The following is a 10,863-nucleotide window of genomic DNA, read 5'->3' as shown; positions in this document are numbered from 1 at the left end:
TGATGAAAATTAAACTAATAATGTTTCAATTTGAAGAGTCTGTGATTGTTCTTGGATTGCTTCAAAGAGAGAAGGGGTTGTCATTCACGTTATATTAAGACTTAAGAGTGTTGGATTGATGAATGGTATAGTCTTGTAATTATCAGAATCATACAAGAGTTGTCGTGTGTGACACAGTTTCAAGGGCCATGACATTCTGTCTTTGAAGTATCAAATTAGACCCACTCCAATATACTAAAATTAAGTGTTAAAGTGACCAATATTTTCTTTTATAACTTTTTTTTTTGTGTCCCACAATATTATTGTGTCTGACAGGTCAATGATTAATTTGTCTAGGTTTAAATTTCATTTAAAATTTATTGCTGATCAATGAATTACTGTATTTATATATATATAAATAAAGTGAAATTCGAATCTCCAACACTTATTTAAACAAATGAATAAACTGACCATTCAATTAATAGAAGTTGATTTCTTTTATAATTGTTTTACATTTGAATTAATACTAATTTAACTCGTCATTTTCTTTCATGGTGCTAAGAATAGAATTAAATTGAATTAGTCGGTTTGATTGAATTAATCAAAAATTAATCACCAGACATATCCGATTCAAGGTAAAAAAAATTAATTGTTAGTTGACTAACTAAATAGAAGAAAATGATAAAGAACTGATAAATCAATTCAACCAACCCAATTTTTTAGTAATTAATTAATTTAAAATTATAAAATATAAAAATTATTTTAAAAAATATATATATTTTATATATAAATATATTATTTTATTATATTTAATATTTATTTTAATTTAATTAAATTTCAGTTAAATATTTAAACTTTGAACCTCTAATTTCATTAATTTAATACTCGATTATTGGATTTTGAGAATTTTTTCACTAAAAATATCTGCACTCTAAGCTTTTCCATCATATAATATATTTTGGAGTAAATTAAATATTAGAAGTAGAATATATTATATATTATATATAGCCAGAAGGACTAAAAGTCAAAAAGATAAGTTTGAAACGGTCAATATGAATATATAACAACATAAATCAATAAGAATATTTTATCGGATAAATCAATATTATTTTGGGATTTTATCGGTTAATCATTTAGCCTTATAATATTAACAAATTTAAACATTTTAAGATTAAATTAAATCCATTATTTTACAATAAGTAAAAGTCAGAATGACGTACATGCATAACTCTTAAATGAGTGAAAATGCATATAACTAAAAAAATTGAGGGTTTGCAAATTGCAATCTAGAATATAGATTAGGCAGCAATGAGAATGTGAATAGCCTTGAAATATTACGGTGCATGTGTGTGGATGATGTAATACTAATATATATGTATGTCGTTTTATGGCAAAGGTGAAGTAAAGTGATGGAAGTGTGTGTGGCTGTTACATTCCATTGTGCATTATTCCATGTGTGTAGGGGTCACTTTTCCCCCCACTTTAATTTAATTTAATTTGTTCTTCCATCTTCTATAAACATAAGAATATCTGAACTCTGGTGTGCTTTAAAACTGGCATGAATGATGAATAATTTCATCATGTTGGAAGTGCCAATCAATACCATGTGATACTCTTTCTTTTTGAAAAAACAAAATTGGGGAGTTGTAAAAAGAAATGATAGCAACAACTGGATGGGGAGTTTGGGATGTTAGTGGAAGGCCCAATTCCCAAATGGAATTTGGTGTGTGTGGGGTGCATGGTCATCATTGTCAAGGCCCAATAGAATTTGTTTATTATACCCAACGAATCCTCTCTATTAGGGGGTGCCTTTCACCACCCAAAACAAAGAGGTTAAATTATAAGATTTTAAATCTTAAATTATAAATTATAAATTTTAATCTTAAATTTTAAATTTTTAAAATAACTAAAAAATTAATTAATATTAACTATTTGAAAGTTGATTTATTATGCTTCTTTTTGTGATTAATATCTACTCATCTCTTTTCTTGGTGTATGGCAAAATTTGTACAAGGGAGTGAGGGACCTAAACACAAAGAATTCTTTTTCCCTCAAAACATTTTCAATTAGATTTTTTATTTTTACAAAATAATTAAGAAGTATTTTTGTTTAATATACAAATTATTAATTAAAAGTTTCTTTAGTTTTTTTGTTTCTATTTTTCTTTGAGTTACTTATTACTATTTATATACTTTTAAAATATTTGTATCCAATCATAATTATTAAAATCGAATCGAATCCATTTATTCAACCGAAAAATCAATAAATCGAATTTTAAATCCAACTGGTACAATTTAAAAAAAAAAATCTATCAAAATTAAATAGAATAGATTAAAATCACAAGTTAATAAAATTTTTTTTAATTAGATTTAAATTTAAATCCTCTTACATATACAGCAGTTTAATTATCAGGACAAATTAAAAAATTTTTTAACTATCTTTTTAATTATCAGCAGTTTAATTTTTTCAAACTAATTTTTATTATATTTATCTTTTTTTATAATAATAATATATATAAATTAAATTATATTTTAAATTTATATTTATTAATTATAATTTAAATAATTTAATTAATAATTTACTGATTACACTAGTAAATCAATAAACTAATAACTTCATCACTAGTTTAGTTCTCAAGCTATGAAGCCAATAGACTTTTTTTTTTGCTTTTAATATCCAAGCTGGCCGACACAGAAAACTCACATTGGAAACTGCACAGGGGACCACTTTCTGGAGAATATCTCACTTTGATTGGAAGCAGGAAAAAAGTACGATCTACCTCTCTTCTATCTCTGCAGATTGAAACAACACTAATGCCGATTCACACATTGTTGTCACAATGTGAAAAATAAATGTAATAGGGCTAAATCAAAGAATATGTATCCAAGTGGAGGAAGGGGTCGATATTTTCAATCTGTTTTGTGAACCAAAATGGGTGTAGGACTATTCAAAGGGGTCCAATTGAATCCCCTATAGTTAATGTTCCTTCATCTAAAATCAGGACAACATGCAACGTAGGCCACTAAGGAATTAATATGACATTATAAGAGATTATTTATTTTATTAATTTGGTTAGCATAATGTTGTGGTGGGTATGTGAGGGAACAATGAATTCGAAGTTTCATTCATTCAGTATTTAATTTAAGCTAAGGGTCCCTACCCTCTCAACAAAGAAAACATTACGAGGACACTCTGCTATAAGTGCTCTTGACCCATTAGGCTTTTGTGCCACAAGATTTACTTAATCAAATGTCTGGTTAGAAGGGCAATGCAAAAGGGATAGGTCTTAGATATCCACATGTATCTACATGTCCTATTTTATTGACATGTGATTTATCTATCTAAACCAAAAGAACTTACTAGTACATTTTTATTTCCCCCATGAACTGGAATCTTCTTTTTTTTTTTTTTAAGCAAGTAACATTTACTTTTAATTTTCATCTTGAATTATAAAATTAATTTTAATATACTGACAATAAAAATATTTTATATAATTATATAATTATATTTATTTTTTTAAATTATTATTATTATTATATAATTAATATAAAAAATAATTATTTTTTTGATATAATATTATATAATTTGATACATATATAAAACTGTTTTATAATGCATTAAAAAGAAAATTTTGAATTATATATGTTCTATTTTTGTGTTATTTTCTATCCGATTAGAAACATTCTTTATTACTTCTGCTTCTAATCATTGGGCGTCTGTTTTAATCTTTTTTGAGACCATAAGTTGACTTTATAAACTAGTTTCTAACACACACAACTATTTTCATTTTAATTTGAGAGGAGAGTTTAAAGGTTTATAATTAATATATATTGTATGGTCGGGTGTCGTGTAGGGGTCCTTGTGAGGAAATTTCTTAGATACATTATATTGGTTAGTTGGGCTAATAGATGAAAACGTGGGTCCATATACATATTGTGATATTGATTAACCTTAACATTCTTGTTACTTGTATACCAAAAAAAAAAAAAAATTGATAACTAAATTTTGGAGAATTTATATTTTAGATATATTAGTCTCTTATAATTAAATTTAAAAATTTTAATTTAAACTAATTTATTTACGTCTATTATTTTAGAAGATTTTATTAGTATTTATTCTTTTTTAAGAACTAATTTATTCAAAATATAAATTTTTAAGAATTTATTTATTATTTTATTTAAAAAAACATTCTTGTTACTTGATCTTTCGGTTATCGTCTTTATTTCTTATGATTTGCCACATAATAGGTTTATTGATTCATTCCTATTATTATATAAAGTTGTCTTGCTCATAATTTGCATTATTAGTCCGATCCTAGGCCAATTTGCATATGTAACTATCATATAATTAATTAGTGTTTATCTATTCTTTTTTATTTTCTTTCCATTTAACAGGGTTATTAACGTAGTGCAGATAGGTATTCTCTAACTCTATGGTATACTAGTTTTAAGATCCGTGCTAAGTATGGGAACATTGCATCAGCCAACTTGAATATCACAGTAATGACTGAAGGGGAGAAAATAAATTGACAAAGACTTTCCTGTACACAATATTAAGAGTATGATTTGATGCGGTTCCATTGGAATCAATAATCAAGATCTTGAGACCAGACATACTGTTGACTCGGAAAAGTGCAACACAAAGCTGATCATGTGTGAAAACGGGCCTTGAAAGATACACACCAACAGTTGAGAGTGTCTGTCCTTGGGACTTGTTTATTGCCATTGCAAAACAAAGCATAATTGGAAACTGCCTTCGGATAAACCTGATAAGTAAGGTTTCATTGTTGGGGATCATGTTCATCCTTGGAATTAAAACAACCTTACAAACGTTTCGCCCTGCTAAGATGACGCATTCAATAACATGATCACCAAGTCGCCTAACTTGCATCCATGTGCCGTTGCACAATCCATTAGATTGGTCAATATTGCGAAGAAGCATGACTGGCACACCAATCTTAAGCACTAACTTGTGTTGTGGAATACCAGAACAATTCAATGCATTCAAAGACTCTGTGCTCATTGTGTACAATTCGGATTCTAAGTGACCGTCTTCATTCAACAGTGTATCAGAACTCAAATAAACCCGTTCATTGCCAAGAAGCAAAGACATGACATGATTGTTAACTTCGGTCACCACATCAAGTGTTGGTGCTAATATACTCTTGTCCTTAAAGTAGTCGGCGCTGGAAATATGAAGTAAGATATCTGGATAAACAAACAACACCAAGTCGTGAAGAGATGGGGACTCAAAATTAAATAGCAACTTCTCCGGTATCCTAATCACCGACTCACCATCGGAACTGTCTCCCAATAACCCGTCACCTAAGTTAAGGATCCAGTCAGCAAACTTCTTTAACTCAACATCGCGGATATCCTGTGAACAGCCACGCAACCTCATGTTTTCGGTCAACCTCAACACCTGGTAGGAGTGCCACAAATACGACGAATTAATACACGCGTGAACAATATCCTCCCGAGAACCACAAGGAATCACATACAATATCTGACAGAAATCACCTCCAAGAACACAACTTTTCCACCAAAAGGAGCATTAGGCTTAAACGCATTGCTAAAACGAAGAATATCCTTGAAGCACTTGTCGAGTGCTTCGTAGCAGTATTTGTTTAGCATAGGTGCCTCGTCCCATATGATTAATTTTGCAGCTGAAATAAGACGTGCCAACGATGTGTCTTGTTTTATGTTACAGACAGAATCTTGGTTGACACTAAGCGGAACTTTAAACCATGAATGGGCAGTTCTGACACTTGGTAACAATAACGATGCAATGCCGCTGGATGCAATGTTGAGGACAATTTGACCTTTCGACCTTATGGAAGCAGAAAGCGCATTCCAAAGAAAAGTCTTCCCAGTTCCACCATATCTATAAACAAAAAAAAAATCCACCCATGGTACTGCTAACTGCGTTGGAGATTGTGTCGTATGCAACACGCTGTGGACGATTCAAGTGGGAAACCAGATCGGATGAAATGGTTGCTAGATCAGTTCTATTGAAATTGAGCTCATCAAAGAATACTGTGTCATAAGGTTCAATAGAATCCAATGGATCTGGAAATGACATATCAGCAAATTCTTTTAAGGTCTGACCATTTGTTTGCAACAACTGTTCAACTTGGGCGAGCATGGAAGATTTCAGTTCAAGAACGGAGATATCAACACCTAAAGCCACATGTGAAAAAATTCAGGGCGTCAGAAAATGTTTTTTTATTGTTATATAAGTTAATTCTTAAGAAATATAACTAAACTTGGTTAAAGCAAAGAGGATTTATAACGATGAAGTGTTAATGTTGCAGAACTGAGAGACAAATGCATAAAGAAATTCAGAAAGAACTTGGAATCTGCCTGTAGTCAGAAATCATGTTTTCTGCACAATGTTGCCAACACTGCTCCCAAACAACTTGGGGGCAAGCAATATTGTTCGACATTAAAAGCATTGCAAACAATCTCCTGATATAAGAAGGTGACGCCCAAGAGCTAGCTTCATTAATAGCATCAATGAATTCCTTGTCATCTTGCAATAACCCGAGGGCATAACAGGCTTCTTTGTATGTGTCGTATATAACACCTTTTACTGATCAGATATCTGCAAAAGATTCACACCCCTTTTGGTAATTCAACAACAGACGAAGATAATACTCCTTTCCATGGGACTGAGGAATATGGGTAAGACGACCGATGACATGACCCTGTTTCCGAGGCTTCCATATATGTCCCTGCTTATTCCAAACAAAATATGTTGGCATATCCACGAAAGTGAGGTTATGGGCAATATCAAATTCCTTGTTAGCTCTCATCCATCCAATAAACATACTATCTTTTGCAGCAGCATTGTCTATGACATTTTCAATTAGCTGATGATCTTGGTGTAGCACATGCTGTTCATTTGGCAGATGGAATGGCAGGCGAATGATGCTAGGTTGTTTGAATTGAATCTCGAAACCGAACAGCCTCCAAAAAGCCTCACACGCAGAGATATAACGACAATCATAGTAATTTTGAATTTCATCCACGAAGACAGCCGAATCATCTGCATCATGGGATAAAAAAAACGAAGCGGTTACACGGTCGTTACCTTTGTGAACATACTTAAACAAATACTTTATAGCAGATGTTTGGCAAGTATACTCAACATTTATGTGACAACCATACTTGAGAATTAACATTGCATTGTAGGGAACAATGAATCGATTGTCAAGATCGACATTTTTCTTACGGATGAAACGGCCGTTATCCGGGCGTTTATACTTCGGGAAGCTTGCATTGACTATAACTGTTGTCTCACGGAAGGCGAGTGGATAAAATTTGGAACACTTTTCGTTCACCATGCATGGGCTGCTAGTATTAACCACTTGACATGGTCCATGAACTATGAACTTCTGAACTAATTTGTGGAGCTTCGGTTGAACGTGTTCGTCAGGAATCTCAGCTGAGATATGTTGATCAATATGGGTGGAGGATTGTGGATTTTGATTTGGTTGAATAAACAACAAAATGTGATAGTGGGGAAGGCCACGCTTTTGAAATTCAACTATATAGACAACTAAAATGCAGGAAATAAAACAAAAGCACACTAAGTTAGGGGCCAAACAACAAAAGGAGAAAACCAATCGAACAGTACCAATTTGGAAAAAACAAAATAAATAATGCTTACTTTCTTTTGGCTTTCTAAATATGGATCCATTTTTTAAAGTCTTTTAGTAATTTGTTTAGCTTGATCTTAAAGACACTACATATGATGTCTGGCCTGTCACTTGGCTTTAGAGCGTAACTGGCAACACAATCTTTAACCTCGTTCCACTCAGGGTTGCATGTGATTGTAATTAAATAACTCGGATAGCTGACATACCTACATATGGAAAAAGCATCTTTGCAATTGTTATACCTGTATCGAGGACCACCAACAAATGAAGATGGCAAGAAAACCCGTTTGCCAGTTTTAGCAGCTTGAGTTTCACCCTGAATAAGACACTCATGAAGCCCTTGCAATTGATGGGAGCGAAACTTGTTCTGGTGGTGCCTATGATACTGCAATCTTTCAGCCTCTACCATGGTGTAACTATCCACTAAAAACTGCTGGAACAAACTTCTTGATATTAGAATAACTTGCGACTCATGAGATCTCATCTGAAGGCGATAAGAAAAAAATTCCCTCATGCTAATGGTTTCCTTTTTATATATATTTTGATTAGATATTTCTTCAGAAATTAAAATGTCGTTCCTGAAACCATCTTCTTCGTATGGAAATAGCAAGAGGTATTGAAGAGCTAGATACTGAGGGTGATTAACATCAATTCGTTTCAACAGGTTTGAATGTGTTTCGATAATAACATCTCTTGCAAGGTTTTCTTGATCGAAATCACCGAAAATAAAGGCTGCAACTTCAGATGTTGATGGTAGATTGTATCTTCTACTGTTGGTATCCCTCTTCTTAATAAGACGAACTCGAAGTGGAGTCGTTGAATCCTGAGCAAATCTTTCAGCAGCATACCGAAACACCTTAGCAAGTGAATTATGGGAATCAAGCATGTCTCTGAGGTCAGTAACAATTTTTTATCAATCAAAGTTTGCTAGTTAACGTGCCTACAAAAAAAGGGAAAAAAAGTACAACAAACATAACAACCCATGTGAGCATGTCATAAACAGCGAACAAACCAAAATTTGAGCAAAAAGGTTCAAACGGGATTTAAAAAAAAAACAACTCACCTAATTGCATCAATTCGGTTTTAAACCTCATTCTCAGTATCATAAAAATATAACTGTGCAAACTTTGGCTTGCAAGATGGGTGTGGCATCAAACTCCCAATGGAATGATAATTCTGGCCATTGATAACAAACACGGGAGGGGCGCTCCCTTGTTAATTGTGTACAGTATCTTTCCCGCCATGGATGTGAACGAAAACATATCGATGAAAGACCTAATATGTTTCTGATAGTGCATAGATACTTCATCACAACCATCCAACAGCAACATCAATAGTGGAGGTGGTACTGGCAACAAAGGCAAAGTAACTTTGCCACTCATGCAACAAAGACCAAACATCATAGTGTTATTCGGACCAATTTTCGAAAGGCACTCCTCAGTCTACATATTGGCCCCACAGAAAAAACATTTTTGTCGAGGAAGCCGAATTGACCAAACATCTACCCAATCAAATAATTGAGGAGATATCAAATGAGCAAAGTTATGCATGCATGACACAAGACGGGGAAAAAATAAGAGGAGTGCAATGATGTGAAAGGATCCATGCATAATCCACTAAAAAAGGTAAGAAAACAAAGCAGTTTAACTTGGATTTTTTTTCAGTTTTGCCTAATATATTAATATTTTGAGGGATGCACATGACGTCTGTTGTTGAGCCAGCACAATAAAAGTAACCATAGCATTGACCCAGACATAATATGGTTAAAAGTACCGACCTTGTTCAGTAGTGGACGCAACAAATACATGCACTCCCGAAGCGGTGGCGTGGGGCAAATGAGCATGACTCAGCTGAGATAAAGATAAGTGGGAGCCATACCTGCGAGTTTTCATGCCAATGAGTAAGCAGTAATTGATAGACGATAGAGCCAAATTAAATAAGTCCAATATCCGTGCGAAACAACCCCAGCCGAAAAGCAGTCAACCCACATGCATATGGATACAAACAAACAAATTGTTTCGATGTACATCTACACTAACACCGAACCCTCTGATGAGGGGGGGGGGTTTTGAGGAAGTTGAACCAAGTAATCCCACCGAGCACGTCGAACAAAGTAAAACTGCAGAACATAGCTGACATTTGATGTCTTTTGGCATGCTTCGGATTGCCCCTCGTGTGAGATATGTTGCACGAAGATGAGCCTGTGACATAAGGACATTGGTAAATGCGATCAACGATGCCAACATAGAACCGATAGCGATACGCTTAGCGGTCATTAATAGATAGCGAAGAAGATAAAAGACCAAGGTGACATCACCTGCAAGGGTATCAGCCGGTGCTGTCAGGACGACCGGTGGAGGCAGTGTCGTTCGGGGCAGGACGTGAGTTTGAATGTTTGGATTCTCTGCGAGGAAACATTAAACATAAGGAAAAATAAACCGAGCAAGGAATTATAAATGAATCTGTACAAAATCAACAACAGATACTTCCAGATAGAAGACACTAAAAGAGGCAGGATCTTCCGGGCCATTAAAAGACAATCGTTTATATGCATAAACACAGTGGCGCATTATGCAGTAAGAAAAAAACTGATATCAGATGAGAAGGAGAAGTCGCGAATGAACTATTTTCCCGATAGTCTGAACGGAGATAAGGTTGCAATTGGCCCCTTTGCTTGCTAAGAGAAGCCTTGCGGCGCTGCCTCGTGAGCTTGGCATGATCGTCCATCTGCACACGCCACCGGAAGCGAGCAGGGAAAGGGTGACCAACAGGGCGAAGCAGGGAAAAAAGATTGAAGATTGGAGACGAACAGGTCAATCAGGTCAGCGGTTCGGGCCAGTCAATCATGTATGGCGACTAAGCCTGCACGCAGAGGACGAAGTCAGCAAAGGCAGCAGGGGAGTGAGAACCAAATGTTAGAACAGGTTTACAGTAACGGTTGAACCTGGTCAAAGCAAACGTTAGGCTGGATAGCAGTGGTCGTTGCACATGACTTATTGATTGGGCTTTTTTTTGTTAACTTTTGGGGTAAAGGGACCTGAATTCTTGGTGGGTTGACATCATGATTGAAGGCCCAAATATAAAACCCGGAGCATTGGTCGATATAAATTGATTTGGGTTGAATTTAAGTGTTTGACGGGCAGGGTTGTGGGCTACAGGGGTATCTTTAAAAAAAATTTGCATGACTTATGAGGAATTGTATTCGATTAGCGAATAAAGAGCAA

The 10,863-nt window shown here is 34.2% G+C and overlaps 1 protein-coding gene across 40 annotated transcripts; it reads right to left on the bottom strand.

Moving 5' to 3' along the window:
• Positions 1-2,521: 2,521 nt before the first annotated feature.
• On the bottom strand, positions 2,522-10,596 carry LOC112722498 (uncharacterized). 40 transcript variants are annotated; one of them, XM_072207204.1, is made up of 9 exons: positions 10,126-10,549; positions 9,957-10,043; positions 9,667-9,840; positions 9,417-9,517; positions 8,703-9,008; positions 7,882-8,579; positions 6,342-7,026; positions 5,499-6,158; positions 4,400-5,400 (listed from the first exon to the last, which is right to left on the bottom strand). In XM_072207204.1, the coding sequence occupies exons 8-9, from the start codon at positions 5,610-5,612 to the stop codon at positions 4,474-4,476; spliced, it is 1,041 nt and encodes a 346-aa protein (XP_072063305.1). In that variant the 5' UTR covers positions 5,613-6,158; positions 6,342-7,026; positions 7,882-8,579; positions 8,703-9,008; positions 9,417-9,517; positions 9,667-9,840; positions 9,957-10,043; positions 10,126-10,549; the 3' UTR covers positions 4,400-4,473. The 40 variants fall into 40 exon arrangements, 25 of the variants coding, with proteins under 25 accessions (XP_072063316.1, XP_072063315.1, XP_072063305.1 ...); XM_072207202.1 differs by having other exon boundaries at positions 9,603-9,840; positions 9,957-10,571; XM_072207201.1 differs by having other exon boundaries at positions 9,628-9,840; positions 9,957-10,571.
• Between the last annotated feature and the right edge of the window lie 267 nt (positions 10,597-10,863).

This window comes from Arachis hypogaea, chromosome 11, assembly GCF_003086295.3.
Source record: "Arachis hypogaea cultivar Tifrunner chromosome 11, arahy.Tifrunner.gnm2.J5K5, whole genome shotgun sequence".
In the NCBI taxonomy this organism is placed as follows: Eukaryota; Viridiplantae; Streptophyta; class Magnoliopsida; order Fabales; family Fabaceae; genus Arachis; species Arachis hypogaea.
The sequence above is the reverse complement of the archived record's forward strand: the minus strand, read 5'-3'. Positions and strand labels throughout refer to the sequence as shown.

Coding starts and splice junctions, on each gene's coding strand:
- LOC112722498 (XM_072207199.1), bottom strand. CDS start 5,612: ATGCTAAACAAATACTGCTACGAAGCACTCGACAAGTGCTTCAAGGAT. Junction 5,401..5,498: donor GAAAAGTTGTGTTCTTGGAG/GTGATTTCTGTC, acceptor CACTCCTACCAG/GTGTTGAGGTTGACCGAAAA.